This window comes from Vanessa atalanta, chromosome 23 (assembly GCF_905147765.1).
Source record: "Vanessa atalanta chromosome 23, ilVanAtal1.2, whole genome shotgun sequence".
Taxonomy (NCBI): domain Eukaryota; kingdom Metazoa; phylum Arthropoda; class Insecta; order Lepidoptera; family Nymphalidae; genus Vanessa; species Vanessa atalanta.
Window position 1 is genome coordinate 7,085,145 of NC_061893.1, and position 19,790 is coordinate 7,104,934.

The 19,790-nt window shown below is 33.1% G+C and overlaps 1 protein-coding gene across 2 annotated transcripts; it reads left to right on the plus strand.

Annotated features, from left to right (window-relative positions):
* The first annotated feature begins 2,423 nt into the window (after window positions 1-2,423).
* On the plus strand, window positions 2,424-11,522 carry LOC125072944 (vacuolar protein sorting-associated protein 16B). 2 transcript variants are annotated; one of them, XM_047683580.1, is made up of 11 exons: window positions 2,424-2,585; window positions 3,087-3,228; window positions 3,925-4,109; window positions 5,561-5,697; window positions 6,754-6,781; window positions 7,028-7,178; window positions 8,170-8,306; window positions 8,981-9,070; window positions 9,351-9,506; window positions 10,243-10,368; window positions 10,808-11,522. In XM_047683580.1, exons 1-11 carry the CDS (start codon window positions 2,517-2,519, stop codon window positions 10,826-10,828), a joined length of 1,242 nt encoding a protein of 413 aa, XP_047539536.1. In that variant the 5' UTR covers window positions 2,424-2,516; the 3' UTR covers window positions 10,829-11,522. The 2 variants fall into 2 exon arrangements, with proteins under 2 accessions (XP_047539536.1, XP_047539537.1); XM_047683581.1 differs by lacking the exon at window positions 2,424-2,585 and adding an exon at window positions 2,859-2,918.
* Window positions 11,523-19,790: the final 8,268 nt, after the last annotated feature.

Here is a 19,790-nt window from a genome sequence, read left to right on the forward strand (position 1 = left end):
AATCCGATTTTTATAATAAATATGAAGAATCCGATTTTTTTATATATATCCGATATATATCTGATATATATCCAGGCTAAGAAAACGAAGCGAATTTCATTCTGTAAACACTTAAAAATGTGAAAGGTATTGGTAAAATAATACCACATTTTTTAATGAACACTTAAAAAACAAGTACCTTTTATTATTATATCTTCATTTGTTTGTGAGATAAATAAACTAATTTTATTTTAATATTAATTTGTAATCGACTAATCATAAAAAGTAATCATTCAGAGTCAGGCCTTAAGCATAGATCTATGAGTGTTGTTCAGAAGATAGGAAAAAATCAATTGATATATATCAAGATAAAAATCAATTGATATATATCGTGATATATATCCGCTGATATATATCCGCGAACCCTGACCTTAGGTCACTGAGGTTGCATATCACCATGTTATCTTTCGCAAGAGACGGCGTTCACATAGATGCCTGTCACCTGTCACATGCTTTTAAAGATCAAAATGATTCAAAACTCTATTCAAAGCTTTGTACACCAGACATTAGACAATCGCTATATTTTTTAAACATTGATATTCGTCGAAGGCATTTAATCTAAGTAACTTAGAGTCATTTTTTTTCTTTATTCTTTCTGCATTAACTCATCATTGGATTGCTTATCCACGCTTTCGAGCAAGAACTTATTAGGCTAAATTACAAAATTTCTTATCCACTGAACTGTTTCTGTTTCTAAATTTTATTTTAAATTTAAATTTTAGTTTTATTTACATTGGATATTGTTTTAAATTAATTTTGTAGGAATTTTAAAGACCCGAATTCCTTTAGTTCGAATATGAATTTCCACCAGCGTCCTTTGTCATTTTATTTCGGTTCCTTTGAAATAATTTTGGAGAGCTAAGAAAAAATTCAAAAGTATTATTAATTACAATGTTTTAAAAAAAATGTTTGTATCGATTCCATCTCGCCAATTAAATTAACTTCGACATCTTTTTCCGGACTCATTTTAACCTAGTCATGCGAGCCAATTCTAAATGGCCTGATTTTTTTTTTTACAAAACACACAATTTATCACAATCACTTCTTGTATGTCCGGATTCTCCACAACGAAAACATCGGATAATGCTACTTTTAGTCCATGATACTGTATAATTCATACTCGAATTACTTGTATGTCAAGAAATCGAAAGCGGCGGCAGTGTTTTGTTATATTATTCATAGTGTTAGAGTTATTTTTTACACATTGTATAATTTATTAGAATAAGTTAATTAATAATATGTCGATTGACTATTTTTAGAATATGTTGTTATGTAATATTTTAATTTTTCACGATTAAGAAAAATAATGTCAAGAAATCGAACGCGGCGGCAGTGTTTTGTTATAATGCTAATTATTTTTAAATAATTAGAAATATAGGGAGATTTGGAGGATACGGGATGTATTGTGAAACACGGATTAGTGGGTAAAAAAAATATGTGAAAATAGTGTTAATAAATGAATCTGAAAGAATATCGTTGTTTAAACTTGCGACCATCCTAAGAATAGGTACATTAATTCGAGATTGAAAACCCTTTTCTGATATATAATTGTTTTTTAAATGTTTACTATTATTTTCTTTTTCGCGTTTATAAATTTTGGAATGTAGATATGACGCTAATTCGTTATAATCTAAAGCTACCCGATTCCGATGCAATCAAAATTCTTTTGTTGTATTGTTCTTTATAATGAAAAGATAATGTTAACTTATCGATTTGACATTTTTGTAGAAAAAAAAAATCATATAGTTATTGCCCTTCAAAAGGCCTTTGCTCCGAGTTCGCTTTCGATTTTGCTGTATACTATATATGTATAACACTACCCACTGTATTATTCGTTATTCCACTTCTGATGTAAGGTAAAGTTATTTTTTATTTAATAATTAATAAATTAAATTAATAATATTTTGGCCCGGGCCGGTCTTGAACGCGGACAGGACTAGACCAAAGAGGTTGTCAATAACTATATAATTATTTTCAAGATTTTGTTCTTAATATATTATGTAGTTGTAGGTTTATATTTATTATATTATGTGGCATAAAAATGATAAATATTTATGTTCTTCAATAAAATTATTATTCATGATATTTCTAATTTATAACATAGTTTTATAAAATAACATTTTCTTGCCTTATTCATTTTGTTTATTAATAATTTGCACTCAGACGTATCCGAGGCATGTCGCTAGTTTTTAACAAAATAAATATAGGCATCGAATGTTATTCATATTTAATCTTTTTATTAGTCTTTTTTTTCTTTACCAAATGATTTCAACGATTACAAAAGTTTAAAAATTTTCGAATTTTGGATTAATCATTACGTGTGGCTATTATTTTTGCTGTTGACAACCTGTGCACCTATGCCACAAATGACAAATGTCAAATTGACAATTGATGTAATGTCTTGTTTATTTACTTTTTTGTTATTATATTATTAATCGGAGTTTTTTATTAAAATTTTCTAATTAATTCTCGCGATAATGGCTGACGATGACTATTGGAATACTAGTGAAACTAAAACTAAAGCCTTTAGCTTTGACGATGATGTGGTACGTAGAGATTTTTCTATGAACATTCTTATTTACTTCTTGCTCAAATATTGTAATATCCTAGTTTACCTTATATATCCAAAGTATATTATTTAAGTAAAATACTGTTAAGTACAAGTATGAACCTGCTTGAAGACAAAAAGTCAAAGTATATTATTGTTATTTAATTAGATGCTGATAAATTTCGGGTACGGTAGATTTAGATATTTTTATATTAACACAACATCGTTATATTAACTGGTGAACTGTATACCCCCCTCCAGTAATTATTGTATGGGTTAGTAGTCAGATAGGATGCAGTTTAGTTGTGGGACCAAATGCTTAATATGCAGTGTAGAACAATCAAATAAATTGTTATTGAAATCAACCTAAGATTTTAACCCAGGACCTTCAAGATCTCCAGCCGTATATTATAAGCTAACTATTAGATCAATTTTACCATTAACATATTTAATACATTAGATATGACCGTTTTAAGTATGTTTATAATGTTACTTCCAGTTAACTCCTCAAGAAATCCTCGCTATCGGTCAAAAGTCTTACCCAGGACAATCGGAGAATGTGTTCACTTCAACTGTTAGTAATACTAAGACAACACTTTTACCACTGTCAAGTTTGGTTTCATCGAAAGTTTTGGATTTAAGTGAGTATTAGTTAAAACATTTTGATTTTATTTAACTAAATACAATAAATTTTGAGTTCATATTTGTTGATATCTATGTATGATAAATAATTAATTAAAATTTAACTGTTTTCCTAGTTCTTTCGTAAAATCTACATTTTGATGTTTTTGTTAGAGTAGTTTGATAACTAACAGTAAATTTTTGTTATCACAGATTAATGTGTAATGTGTAACATCCTTATTTATGTGTAAAACATTCCCTCTCGGCTTCCTGCAATGACTTAAAAGGGTTTTTTTTTTAATGTCATATGTTAGCGGATGGCCATCTGGGCCACCTGATGGTATGTGGTCTCCACTGCCCATAGACATTGGTGCTGTAAGAAATAATAACCATGCCATACATTGCCAATGCGCCACCTATCTTGGGAACTAAGATGTTATGTCCCTTGTAAAACCAAACCGGAACACAAAAATACTGAGTACTGTTGTTTGGCGGTAGAATATCTGATGAGTGGGTGTTACCTACCCAGACGGGCTTGCCTAAACTACTGAAGCCCAAGTAAAAAACAGTGAAGTGTGTAATAGCTTTGCACTTCAGATAGGTTGGTACTATTATACCATTTTCCAAGGGGTATAATATTAATCTTGTTTATTACCATTAGGTAAGATGTCAGATGTCACACATGTGGTTCTACTGTAAGGCTTCGTTTATTGCAGTTCTGTTAGCACAATCTGGTAAAGATCCGAAAGATAAACCTGAACCAGAACAAACAGTGGCGGTGACATTAAAGAGATTAATCCTGGGTCGAAGCTTCCTACTGCATACCCACCGCAGCCTGAAAAGTAAAACTGAGTTACTGGATGGGGCCGTAGCGATTGGTGATGGCAATGCTATTTTAACTGTAAGTATTCATTTTATAGTAACTAGTTTCAGTCCATGGCCTTGTCATGTGTTGGGTAGCCTTTGTATAAATTTCTATATTCCAAATTTTTGTCTGATGTTTTTGTGAGAACAAACATCTAAACATACAACCTTATCATTTATAATCACTACCGTCTTTACCATAAGGGTACACGGGGCACGTGTCCAGGGCCCCCATCCTGAGGGGACCCCAAAAAACCAACAATTTCTCTCACACGTTGACTGCTAGGTATATTTACAAAATTGCCGTATTCGTAAGAAATAACTAACATATTGATCAAAATGCTAGTGACGATAGTCGATAATAAAAGTTGAAAACTATAGACGTGCCATAAGTTTGTACGACCAATCAGATTCCAAAGAATTTACGAAAATTACCGCACCGTTTATTTGAAACTAAAGTTAATGACTGGCTATAAGCAAATTATTTCTAGTTCTTAGTAGAAGAACTTTTAAAATTAAAAATAGGCTGTTGCATTGTTATTTTGTTCAATATTTTGCTAGACATTTAACTTTATTAAATATCTAGCAAAGGTTCCGCAGCATAGCTTGAGATGGCTCTCTTTATAATATTAGTAGGCTTGTCTGCCTCATTATGTAGTCGCTAGATAGAAGACCTTAGATCCTTGGGTTTATCTGTGGAAAAATTCTCGTTAGCACCCCAAAGTCTAGAAGTTGTATGTGTGTACACTCCCTTGCCTTAGAAAGCACATAGAACCGTTGATCCTGCCCCTCTTTCCGGTCGTATCGGATTCGCCGTCCTATTTGATTATGAGATTAACAAAATAAAAAGTCCACCTGTGTTTGCGCAAATACTTAACTGGTCTCCCTTGAGATTGGAAATCGGTCAAGACGACATAATTAGTAGGTTTATTAGTAATGTACTGCTGTACTTATTTACTTTTTACTGTTTGTGTAAGAAATGAATTTTAATGTATATTTAACAACATAAATATCAAAGTATCATCAATTCATTTATTTGTTTCAAAGTTGTAGCTGAAGGTATTTTAACAAACTCGTTTTCTACAAGCTATCCATTTGTTTCATCCATCCTCCTGCCCTTATCCCAATTTTACTTGGGGTCGGTGCAGCATGTCTTCTTCTTCCATACTTCTCTGTCAGACGTCATCTCACAAGTAACATTCTATCCAGCCATATCGTCTTCCACACAATCTATCCATCGTTTATTTGGTCGTCCCCTTCCTCTATATCCATCCACATCCATGCTCAAGAGATTTCTCACAACATGGTCCTCATTCCTCCGAATAACATGCACATACCATGATAGCCGGCTTCCGCATAACTTCTCGGTTACTGTATCCATTCGCGTAACAACACACATTCCTCTCAACGTTCTAATCTCCGTTACATGCAGTTGTCTGTCATTTGTTTTTTTTAAAAAAAACAAACACATTTTTAAATATGTTCTAGGTGGTTCTCTTCTTAATTCAAACGCTGAATAAGAAGCTAGTATATGAGTTGCTATCATCACGGCCGTTAGCGTTGAATCATTATATCAGTTTCCTCCAAACAGAAGGAAAAATCACAGACCTCACCGATTTACTTACGTAAGTTATTATTAAAAAAAAAAACTAAATAATCTCACGTACATGTTATGGGTCTACCTTGATCCTAATTTATTTGGATTACTTGGATTGAGAACAGTAACATAAATTTTCATGAAACTAAATTAATTCTGCGGCTTCGGTCTGGGCACATCCCATGCAATAAGTTTGCATTTCTGATGCGGAAAACAACATCTCCGAACTGCACAACTTGTAATGTACCTGATGATCTTTTGCACGTATTGATGGAATGTGCTCAGAACGAATCAGTTAGAACTACTCTTAATTTAGATATAAAGTCTGTTGGACAATGCAATGTCATTCTGGCAGATCCAACGTCAAATCCCGCAAAAATGTTGTCCAAATTAAGTCATAGACCTGTGATTAATTAAGATAGTTTTAAGCTTAAAATATATTATTTTTGTATTCTCCTAAGAATCCTCAACCAGGGCGGCATGTTCGCTTATGCGAAAAAGCCCTTATTTTAGAATAAAAAAAAAAAAATTGGATTAAGGTGTCATGAGAATTTTACTTTAAAACTCTTTGGAACATCACTCGTATACAATAAATGTTTATAATACTTATATATATCAAAATACCATAAAACATAAAGTTGAATCACATTTAAGAAATATACACAGCGATCTCTTCCAGGCAACCTTAGGGTAGAGGAAAGAAACAGATATAGGAAGAGGTAGGGGTGTACAAGGCAGATATAAAAATAATATATGAATACATTAAAGTGAAATAAAAATATATTTAAAATAAAATAATGTACAGTACCTGGTAGCTAACAAGCATACATATATGTATGTATCTCGTTGGATATAAATTATATATAAAATTAAACTAAAATTCTCTCGAATTAAATACAACATTAAAGTGCAAGATAGTATTGTTTCATAATAATAATAATTAATATTATATAATAATTTTTTACAAGCATTTTTTTCAAGTTCAATTAATTTGCATACAATCGAATACAGAAAAAATATTATATTTCCATATATTTTATTATATTCTTTAAGAATTTTTACTAAGTGTATGTTTCATTTTCAGCATGCTCGGAAGAAGCCCAGAAGCCGCGGTAATCATTATAATTTATTTTTCTGTGTGTGTGTTATGAGATATTTGACCAAATGTACCCTTTAAAAAATATTTTATCTATAATTTAGTTTCTCCTGTACGATGCACCATAATATCATGTTTTATAATACACCCCTTGACATGCAGAAACTTTTTCCATATCTAGTTTTAAGATTGCATTGGTTGAATGCCTTGAATTAATTTTCTTTTATTTTGATTTCCATTGATTTATTTTACATATTTTCAGGTTTATCAATTCCAACATATAGTGAATACGCAAGGGAACAGCGTCGAAGGATTGTTGAGGAAACTAAATAATTTGTTATCGAATCATTTCAATCAACCCGGAGTTGACACTCATCAGACTAAAATGGTCACAGACTATGTTAAATTGTTAGGTAAGTTATAGTCACAGATAAAGAAAAATAGTGTCTATGAATGCTGTTTATTTTACTTGGTGGTAGGGCTTTTTGCAAGCCCGTCTGGGTAGGTACCACCCACTCATCAGATATTCTGCCGCCAAACAGCAGTACTCAGTATTGTTGTGTTCCGGTTTGAAGAGTGAGTGAGCCAGTGTAACTACAGGCACAAGGGACATAACATCTTAGTTCCCGATGTTGGTGGCGCAATGGTGATGTAAGGAATGGTTAATATTTCTTACAGCGCCTTTGTCTATGGGCAGTAGTGACCACTTACCATCAGGTGACCTATTTGCTCGTCCGCCTACCGATATCATAAATGTACCAATTTTGGCCACGGTATCCAATGGCCATCCAAGGCAGACCAGTCAACTCCGCAGGACATATTATCGTACACAAGTGTGTGCTCAAACACAGGTGCACTCTCTACTCCATCACCCTCATAATCCGATGGGACGGCAAATCCGACACGACCAGCAAGATCAGACGCAGGACCAACGGCTTTACGTACTTTCCGAGGCACGGGGGTGTACACTTCCAACTTCTAGACTGCGGGCTGTTACTAAGATTTTTTCTATCGAATAACTCAATAAATTTTTACTAGCCCGATTAGGGGTTGGTCTTGTGACTGAATATATGGCCGCAGATCCTCAGGTACTTATTCATGATTTATTTATTTATTCGAAAAACCATCAGCATATTTACAAAGTACACCGACCAATGCAGTGTGATACACCACAGGTATTTACAGCACTATTGAATTACATTAAAAAGTAATACACTCTTAAATTAATTAATAGAAACTTAAACAAGCACAAACTTAGACGAAATATAATAAAATATTGATATCAATAATATATTTAAGATGATTGAAGATCATGTCCTAAATAAATGTCTTAAGTGTACACTCTGATAATATGTACATGGTGTTCTAATAAATATTTTAGCGGTTTTAATATTGTTTTTAAAGAATGGCAGAAATGCGCTAACAAAACGGAACTGAACAACAAGTCAACCTTACATTGCTTGTCGTATTGTTGTACTCATCATTGGAACGAGGGGGCGGGGAATATGATGTCACCGCTCACGCTTTGCCAACGACAACAGGTATGTAACACAAGATCTCTCGAATTAAATCGACTCACTTTGTTCGTGATTACTTTGTTCTTTTATAGGTTGAGAAGTAGTAGCAGGTATTATTTTAGTATTATGTAATAATCTTAACAATTTTTTTTTGCCATACATAAACATGCATGTTTTACTTTTATTGTTGTGTTTCATTCATCGGTTCATTTCAGTGCAGTATCAGTTTGTTTTTCGAAACCTTGTTAGTATAATGCCTTTAAATAAAATACAGGATTTTTTTATATTAAACTGATAACTTCTTATGGGGGGGTAAACCGCTTCGTTACGTAACGCGTTACGCCAGTCTGACTGTATCACATAATCATATTAATATACAATATATTTAAATAGTAACCTAAAAGCTTTTATCGAGTTAAACAATTTCAATATTAAATAGTTCAAATAAGATTAGTTTATCAGTGTTCTATGATCACTTCTGTCGATCGTCCCGAGACGAACAGGCATTTTTTTTAACTTTTTTTTGTTAGTTATTAAAACTAACAAAAAAAAGTTTTTATGTTTGTTACCTCTGAACTTCGTCATTTATGAACTGGTTCAGATTTATTTCTCCCATTGAAATTTGAAGACAAAATTGGATGTTTTTTTTTTTTTATTTGTATATGTGGCAATGTGACATTGCCATATTTCTATTTCAGGTGACGCCATTACAGTACGACTGGGTGGTTTTAAACGTTCACGCGAACTCGAACAAATGGGACATCGTCGAGTCTCTTTTCACGAAAAAAGTAAGTTATTATTATTAGATAATACAATTAGAAACTTGAAATAAATAAAGAAAATAATTGCTTTTTTTGGTTAAAATTGCCTTAAAAACTTTATAAATGTATCATAGGAGACTTTTCCAAGAACTCTGTCTAACATTTTATTAAAATAGTTTTTAAAAATAGTTGTTAATTTGGTAACAAATTATAATGCGTACGTTCTTTTAAAGTTATAAAGTAAAATGCCTTATGTTGTTAATGTAAACTATTCTTTCTTTAATTTATATCATGGCAAAACTAACAGGACTGGCTCGGTCGTACAACGGTTTCGTCTCACATACCGATGGAGACGCTCCTATCGAGACTGAGCGAACTGTCCGCCAGCAAGCAAATGTTGGCAACTTGCCTCAACAAGATACAGAATTCAGAGGATCGACTAAGATTAGCGCAAAAATATAAGGTAAAGTAACCGGTGAATGTCCTACTGCTGGGCTAAGGTCTCCTTCCCCCTTTGCTGGATACACATGTGGCAGAAATTTATTGAATTAAGTTACATGCAGGTTTCCTCGTGATATTTTTTTTTCACTTTGAAACACAAGACGTTATTATAAGGATAAATGAGCACTTGTATATTGGTATACCCGCAATCATCGTTTAAGATACGCGTTCTAACCATTGGCCCACCTGAAGATATAAAAGGAAGATGATTTTTAATTAATTTAAAATGATGCATCCGTAAACTCCATATTGTTTATTTGGTGGTAGAGCTTGTGCAAGCTCCACATAGAGGACAAGTACCACATAATCATCGGATATTCTACTGCCTAACCAGCAATACTTGGTGTGATCCGATTTCAAGGACAAGTGGACCAGTGTAACCACAGGCACAAGGGACTTATCATCATAATTCCCAAGTTTGATAGCGCTTTGTTAGGGAATGTAGTAACATCTTAGTTCCCAAAAGTTACTCGCGTATTGTATGGTTAATATTTCTTAAAGTGCTCATGTCTATGGGCGGTGGTGACCATCAAATACCATCACCTACCATCATGATCCATCAAGTGGCCTAATTTCCACTAGAGTAGCGTGGTGGATAATCTCTGAACAATCTACAATAGTTGACGAAGTTTTCGTTATACAATGGGCATTTCACGCGTCTTATTAATCTTCAATTATAATTAGTATGAACTTTTCAGGTACATTCCGTCGTGATCGAATCACTCGCAAAACAGAAGGACAGGTCGACTCTTACGAATTACAAGATGACCTTGAATCCTCAGTCAGAGGAGTACATCCTGGCCGATAACACGCTCAGGGATGCGGTGAGTATGATATACTGTACAGAGTGATCTGGCTTGGGAACAGGCCTTCCTCCGTTCTATCGGACCAGTTTGTCTTTGTCGTCTTACACAGACTACATAATCTCTCATTAATCTCATTCTTTACGAAAATAAATAATGAGATTAAAAATCACGTCATCCTTATTCACCTCTTGCTCGCACACTATATTTGTCTATAGGTGCGACCTAGCAGGACAGACCAAAAAACAGCGTTATCGTCTGCGCCTTTTTGCGTTACCTTTTTTTTATTGTATATGTTTTGACCTTTTATGAGTCCGCTAGATTCTTAATAACAATTTATTAAATTTATAATTAATTATATGTACTTATAATAAAGTCAAAATTCATCGTTAATTTACTTTACTCAATATATTCTATCAAATAATACATTTAAGTGATGTGTTTTTTTTTTAATTTTCAGTCGATAAAGTGGAAAAATTGAAAATAATCTCGATCCTCGGTAGAAGAATTGTGGTATTTGGTCTAACTAAAGTTATATGTCAAACTTACAACGCTTATATAGTGGTTTATTAAACTTTGAATATCTTGACCAACTTAAAGTAAAATATAGCTCGATGTGGTTTTTTTTTTTCAAGCGATAGTCCAATTCGAATTTAATTGATAATTTATGGCGCGTCGAAGATCACCTGTATATTAAATTAAAGTACAGTATTACTATGAAATAATAATTAAGAGCGTTTATGACGAAATAGTCGTTTTCATAACATTATTTTAAAGGCATTGTGAGCTAAATATTTTTCAGTTACATAAACATAGAATCATTTACAAAATCATAGTCTCTTATTAATAGAATCTATTGACAAAAAATCGTTACTGATATATATATATTTATATATAAGCGCTCTTAATAACCGCGTAACTCTCGAGTGAGGAGTTTAATCTTGGTTCAGTCCAATCAAAGGAAGCGCTTCATTGTTTGTTCTGTATCGCCTCGCTGCACTCTAGAGTGAGACGAAGATGTTATTCTGTTCTTATCACTCCCTTAATTAATTGAGATTAATTAGATAATACTCCATTCTTTGCATTCAAATGCAACAAATATTATATATTATCTAATCTGTTCGCAATAAAAGATGTAATCGTTTTAATTATAATCAGTTGAAGTTATTATGAATAAAATTAATAAATGTTTTAATCAAAATTGAGTTATTTTATTTTCGTCTTTCCATTCAGATAATTGCGCTGATAAATTGAATTTTTAAATACAAGTTAGATAATTATATAAATATATATAAATCTGAACTGTTTTTATGGCTTAATGTAATCTTATATTTGCGTTAGATTGTTTCCGCTTATGTAATTTTATGAGCAAGTCACTTAACTTCCCGCTTCGACCCTAAGGGAACAGTTACATATTCTATACCCAATTCTCTATAAGATCGTTTGATTGGTTGATTTCACATTTTATATTCCTTAATAGACAGCAACGAATAAAATACGCGGATACGTAGTTTATCAAAATCACTGAACCTGTTTTGGTAGATATAATCTTTGCCCATAGATATAGTAAAATGGCGACAACCATGATGCTATACTTTAAGAGCTGTAGGTAGAGATACAACAAATGATAAGAATATCATTATGTAGGTGGTCCTAATATCATGATGAAAATGAAAAAGCTATTCTACCCTTGGCTTTAGATTTAGAATCTATCAGCAGGGCCGGATTTAAAGGAGTGCAACCGAGGCAAATGCCCTGGGACCCCCATAATAGAGTTTCCGACGAGTTAAAAATTTTAATGCAATTAAAGTATTAAATTAGTCAAATTATACTAATAGTAATTTTACAGTATTGCTGGTTCGAAAGTTACTGATACAAAGAATAAATAAATTATAAACAAACCTTACTGACAGAAATGAAATTCTTAAAATTAATTAATATATAAATAACTACGCCCCCCACTTCTCTTTTGCCCCAGGGCCTCCTGACCTCCAAATCCGGTCTTGTCTATCAGGAAAAATAATTTATCTAACAGGAAATCGAATTCGAGATAAGATTATATGGGTAACAAAGTCTATTCATAGATTACTTTGTCCGCCATTTTATTTTTTCCTATTTCCTACGGATATTAACTAAACAGGAAATAAAGTGCAAGCGTGACACAACTCTAATCGCATATTTTCATCTATCGAAGGGACAGCAATTGACACGATCGACGAGAGTATAAGATTATAAAAAAAATACTTAAATACTTGTAGATACTTTAGATACATGCACTGCTTTCAGAAGTCAACTTTAGTGCCGCCCTAGGCACTGAAAAGTTCCGCCCTACGAAACGTAACATTTTCGAAAATCCATTTTTAAATAAATAAAATGGCTCATTCTTTACAGAAACTTTTACATATATTTATTTTTTTATTATTCATATTTTTTTCTCATACTCTCATATTATTTTTTACTGAAAATTTGCCACCAAAGGCACACACACCCGTGTATGAATCCAACGCTGGAAATTAAGCTAGATACTTGAGTTACGAGACCATCGTACCAATTTCCGCCCAATAGAATAATGATTTTTGTTGTTGATAACATTTAGTGACTAACCGGATTGTTATTATTTCGCTTTTAGTTGTTCCGTAACGATATATTTTATCTTTAATTCAACATATTATATGTCTATTATATTGTAGTATTTGTTGATAATTTAAAGTTAATGTCGCTTGTTGAAAGATCAAACGTAGATATGTTATACAAGACTCAACCAAAAACCAAACCCTGGGGTACTCTCGCATCACGCATGTATGAGTAATGCCCAAACAATAGAGAATTATCATCTCTCTGTTTGTTCGTCTTGAAATGATAATTATGATAATGTTTTATTTCAAACCTAAAAAATATATATTATTATTGTATTGTGCAAGGAGTCATAAGTATCCCAATGTCATTAGACTGTCAGATTGGTTTTAAAATGTATCCACACTTGGCGGGAAGCAGCGAGAAATACGGTCAAACGTGTCACTGTTATACTGATTCAAAAAACTATTTATTTGAAACAGATGATAGGCTCTGAAAGGAGTTGTTTGTTTCGTTAAAACTTTTTGTATATATACTCGAAACGTTTTTCTACTAGAAAGCAGACTTTTTATTATACAGCAACACACATCTAAAGTATGCATTCGGGACCACAACGAGCAACCGTTTTTAGCAACGTAAGTTTAGGCATATGTTTGGTTGTTAAAATGAGCCACTATGAAAATATATCCGTTTATTACGACTGAGGTTACAACGATCGACTGCTTTTAATGAATGTATTTAAGTCAAACTGCCCAGTTACAACGACAACAATGACAACGATGTTGATAATGATGAACCGCTGCCTGTCTGGGTAAGAGCTCTGAATATAGGACTGCGCATAGGAAATTAAGAATTTGAACATAATTCTATTGTTGATAATGATTTCCCAACGTGCAAGGAGCCGCCTGACGAAAATATTCCACAAAATGTTATCGTCAACAGCAAAGATAGCGACGATAATAATGAGGACGACCTGAAAGAACATTGTAACACTCCGAGTCTATCTGAAGCTCTAAAACTTGCAGAAGTGCTGAACGTGTTCGTGCTTTTTAATTTTGATGATATGACTCTATGAAAAGTATTATGTCTGCTTTGCATATTATTGTCCAACCTTTTTAGTATAGTAAAAAACCAAACACAATATTATATGTTTAAGTCCATATGTATATGTTTATGTGAAGCTAAGTTTTTTTCTCTTCATTCTTAGTTATATGAAATAAATAAAAATTATATTTAAATATTTAATTTCGATGTTGGTATATTGTGGTTACTATAATACTATACGAACTAGCAATTTTTTTGCTTAGTACGACTTCCGGTAAGTACGGCGTAATGTCACCGATCCTTTTGCCGGCGTTATAACCGGATCCTGCTGTATCATAGAGAGCCATTGTCTATGAGCGGTGGTAACCACTTACCATCAGTAGGCCCACTTGCCTGTCCGCCTAACTATATCATTAATAAAACTTTATTTTTAAAGCTTTGGGAGCGAAAGTCTGGAGGAACAGATACCAGAAGGTTTATTTTTCTTTCTATTAAATACCTATGGATTCACCTACGTCGCTTCACAACTTAAACTTCCTTATTTTAGTATAACACCTATTATTGATATTAGCAAATAAGTATTCTTATTAAACAGTTAACGTCATAATCGTTTATCGATAACAAACTAAAAAAATATTGGGCTACATTCAACATTGGAGCGCCCTTTATTTATTAATCAGTCCGCAACTCAAGGTGAGTTAACCTTCAACGCCACGAAGTATTATCATCATATCGGGGTAATCAAACGAAGAAATAAAATTGAAAACATTTGATCAAAATATGATGTGTTGATCAATTGTTTAAATTGGAATATTTGCTCAAAAAATACTGTCAGATAAAAGGATTATTGCGAGTTCAAACCCAGAATTTTCATATGCTAAATTTTTGTTGATTCATCTCGTAATCGAAGGCGAAGGAAAACATTGTGAGGAAACCTGCACTTGTCAAATATAAATGAAATTCTGCACACATATCCACCAAACTGAATTGGAAAAGTGCAGTGGAATACACTCCAAGTCTTCTGTTCAACGAAAGACGAGGCCTTAGCTCAGCTGTTGTAAATCTACAGGCTGATTTTGTTACTGTAAGATAAAAAATGGCTGATGACTGAATGACCGAATGAATGACTTATAAGATGATAAATGGGTATCATACAAATAATTCGCAGGTTTTTTTTGTACTATTATCACTATTCAGTTATTTAGTCTAATAAATCTGGAGGCCCTGGCCACAAAGGCGTGGAGGCCCCTGATTATTATTTTACATATTAATTTGAACAATTGGTTTTTTATCAGTAAAATTTGTCAATAATTTATTTACTGTTTGTATAACACTGTTTGTAAAACAGTTATTAGAATATTATTTTAATTTGACTATATCCAGATATCTAATTCTGATATTGAAATTCTTAACTCGTCGAAACCTCTATTGTAGAGGCCCCAGGCCAGTTGTCCCGTATGCCATTCCCTAAATTCGGCCATGATTTTTATATAGCCTTTTGGTGTACTGTCTAATGTAAGATTTACTATATTACTAGTCAAAGAGATTATAATGATCTGATATATTCCAACAATAATCTGGCAGTATTATTAATTAAAGTCAATCAATGAGTTCTTAGTCCAGTTGACCCAGTGATTAGAATGCTCAGCGGGAACGTGAAATGGCCGATCCTGCTCAGCGGAGACGACGAAGGCGTCTTGTCGGTCCTCCCACAGCGTTACAGATGCCCGGGTCTTAAAAGATAGGACGTGACCTTGGGGCCGTGGACGTGTGAAGTGGGCGCCTCACGTTTCCTATTTCAAACGGCCCTGAGGAAGACGGCAGCTGGGGTGGCCTCGTGCTGCCGTACGCACTAGCGTGGAGTGCCGGAGGGGCGAGATCAACGTCGCCCCCTGAGGAGAACTCCGTCGAGCCACGAGCGGACCACTGCACTGCGGGAAGGACCGCGGATGCGTTATATCGACACGATCCCGCAGCCTCTCTAATCCATGCCGAAGACGGCCATCGCAGTTGTTTTAGTAGGTAGGAATTCTAGGTGTAGTGAGTTGTTATCGTGTTTTTAAATAAATATTATAATTCATATCGCGCTTGCCGGCTAAAAAAACAAAAGGATCAATTCAACGTGTATCTTAAAATACTGTATACTTGTAATATTTGTTTAGATGTGTTTATGAGTTTAAATACCTTGAGGTGTGGATTTATTGGCGCTTTAACCAAGTTTTGCCGCCTTAGACCCCGGCGAACGTTCCTAAGCGTGGTGTAGGTAATCACCGCTTCGGAATGCAGAATCCATTGAGAAGAAGACTTTAGTTACTTTTTTCCATAAATTAAATTACACTTATGTAATACTAATAAACTTAAATATTTCAATACAAATAAATATTTCAGTACATAGGAATTATTAACATTCTATATTAGGTCTTAACTATACATATTTTTTTTAAATGAACAAGTCTTCCTGTCACTGCAAATGAGACAAAGACGTAATTTGTAATAAGAGATGAATATTTGGATCGTTTGCTCGCTTCAGGTTTTTCTTCGGCGTAACTATGAATTTAACAAGGAATAAAAAGTCAATATAAACTTGACATCGTAATACAAGATTTAATACATTATTTTCTCTTTATTTAAAAATGCAATTAACAAGAAATCATCTCCTTACTTAATAGTATAAGGATTTATTTATTATTTATTTCGAACTAATAAACGTAATACTTACGATGAGAAAAAAGAAACATTATTTTTTATATAAAAATATTTAATTCATAAATTACAATTATTGATCTCCTTCACCACAGCAGCAGGTTTCGTCCACTTCGACGCCACAACACCTCAATATTTGAATACAGAGTCCTACGCAGAGAAGACATCTCAGAATCTTGCAACAGGGCTCACAGCAACACATCTTGGTAACTTTATATCAATTCAAATAACGTCTAAACAGCAATAAAACACTTTTCAATTCAACAAAACTCGCTCGCAGTCGCAATAAAAGTATTTGTTTTATTACACGGACAGGTCGAATACAATGGGTTATTTATTGTCTGTTGGTCACACTTTACGCTTGAATGGTTATGACGTAATAATACTTTTCTACTTGATAAACAATGAGGTACTTTAACATACACAGTTTTTTAAAGATGGACGATAGTTCAGTTCGATTTTTAAATACGAAATGAATGCTCTTACCTGTGACTGTATATTTGATTTCGTGTTATCAGTGCTGATAAGATCGACGCGGTTTTGCGAGTTTATTTCGTCGGTGTCGTAATGATGATTTTGGAATGACTAATATTATGTATATAAAGAAAAACATGGTTATTTTCAAACTATCTGTCTGTTGATGTCTATATGATGACCAACTCTCGATTTATGGGCCTTCTTCTAATTTAATTCTTATGTATACTCTATTCCAACCATAAGAGGAGAAAAGTAAAATAAACAACATTTGACAGCAAATTGACGCGATATCATTGGTCGAGACCTTGATCAATCTATGATATTCACTATGGTATTGCGAAAAAATGCCATTTTGAAAGTCGACGAAACTGTTACCGTAATTTTGGAAGTAAAATGTGCATCTATCAAACCGCATTGGAGCACCGCAGTGGAATAAACTCCAAGTCTTCTCTTCAAAGGGAGACGAGGTCTTAGTTCAGTCGTGGGACATTTACATTTACATTTTTTTAATATAAGATCAAGAATGGCTGATGAATGTATGACCGAATGAATGACTTATATGACGAAATGTTTATCATACAAATTATTCGCTTGTTTTATTTTTGTACTATTATCACTATTCAGTTATTTAGTCTACTACTACTACTATACTATACTATATTGTACTATTCACTATATATTAATCTTATCAGGATCGAATTTGGAGGTTTGGAGACTCTGGGGTCACAAAGGACTGGAGGTCCTGGGCAACAGAGGATTGGAGGCCCCTTATTATTTTTCAAATTAATTTATACCAGTAAAAATTGTCAATAGTTTATTTACACTTTGTGTGAGTGTATTTTAAAAGAGCAATTACTAATATTTTAATTATTATTAAAATTCTTAACTCGTCGGAACTTCTTGCCCTCCCCTAAATACGGCCCTGATTCGTATATAGCCTTTTTGTTTACTATCTTATGTAAGAATTACTATATGACTAATCAAAGAGATTACTTTATAATGATTTGATATATTCCAACAATATTTTGGCAGTATTATCAATTTCAATCATTCACTGAACTCTTAGTCGAGATGAATTTTAACCGTAAATTACGATTTTAACATCCGGACAAGTAATTAGTTATTATTTTTTGTTATCATGTGTTTAATAAATATTATAATTCATATCGTGTAACAAACAAAAGGATTAATCAACGTGTACCTAAAAAATTGTGTACCTATACATACGTGTAATTTTAGATGTGTTTTTTAGTTTAAAACCATTATGTGTGGGATTGTTAGCGTTTTAACCAAGCTTTGCCGCCTCAGGTTTCTAATCGGCGACCGATTCTGAGGTTGGTGTAATATCTGCTTCGGAATATAGGTTTCACTCTGAAGCTGCAAGAATTTTAGTTGTTAATTTTTCCCACAAATTAAATTACACAGGTAAACGTAAATATTTCAATACAAATAAATATTTAATTACACAGTAATTATTAACATTATTATATTAGGACTTAATTATTCACAAATAACGTTAGTTAATGGACAAATCATGACCGCGTGGAATAGTGGCAAGACTTCTAACAGTTTTCCCCGTTGAATCGCAATTCCGATCCGCTGGGCAAAAAACGAACCATACCTGCTGTTAACAGTGGTGGCAATAAGGTAATACTTTTAATAAAGAAATGGGACAAATGGGACAAACACATAATTTGTTATAAGAGATGAATTTTCCGCGTCGTAATTATGAACGTAACATTATGAATTTAACTATGAATAAAATGTCAATATAATAAACTTAGCATCATAATAAGGGGTTTCATATATATTTCTCTTTTTTAAAAATGCAAATTACGAGAAATTATCATGTCTTTACTTAGTAGTGCAAGTATTTATTTATTTCAACAAAATAAACCTATAACGATATGAATATAAAAAATAAAAAAAGATTGTTTTATAAAAAAATATTTAATTCATCATAATATGTTACTATTCTTGGTCTGGTCCATCACCCCAGCAGCAGGTTTCGTCCACTTCAACGCCGCAGCACCTAAACAGTTGAATACAGCATCCTACGCAGAGGAGGCATCTCAGGATCCTGCGACAGGGCTTCCAACAACACATCTTGCTGAATTTCTAACTTTATATCAATTCAAATAACGTCTAAACGGCAAAAGAACAGATTTCAACAAAAGTCGCTCACTGTCCCTGTTGTTTTAATACACGAACAATTCAAATTCAATGGGTTATTTATTGTCTGTTGGTCACACTTTACGCTTGAATGGTAATGACGTAATAATACTGTTCTCCTTGACAAATAAGGAGTTACTCTACATACACAGTTCTGTAAAGATGGACGATAGTTCAGTTCGATTTTTATATACGAAATGAATGCCCTTACCTATGACTATATTTGATTTCGTGTTATCGGCGCTGATAAGATCAACACGCTTTTGCGAGTTTATTTCGTCGGTGTCGTAATGATGATTGGAATGACTAATGCCATGTATATTAAAAAAAATCAATATTTATTTTCAAACTATCTGTCTGTTGATGTCTATAATGACCAACTCCCGATTTATGGGCCTTCTTCTAATTTAATTCTTATGTATACTTTATTCCAAACATAAGAGGAGAAAAGTAAAATAATAAACAACATTTGA

Excerpts from the sequence above, each read along its gene's own strand:
- LOC125072944 (XM_047683580.1), top strand. The coding sequence starts at position 2,517 with ATGGCTGACGATGACTATTGGAATACTAGTGAAACTAAAACTAAAGCC. Across the intron at positions 4,110-5,560 it reads ATGGCAATGCTATTTTAACT|GTGGTTCTCTTCTTAATTCA; the intron begins GTAAGTATTCAT and ends AATATGTTCTAG. Across the intron at positions 8,307-8,980 it reads CGCTTTGCCAACGACAACAG|GTGACGCCATTACAGTACGA; the intron begins GTATGTAACACA and ends TTTCTATTTCAG.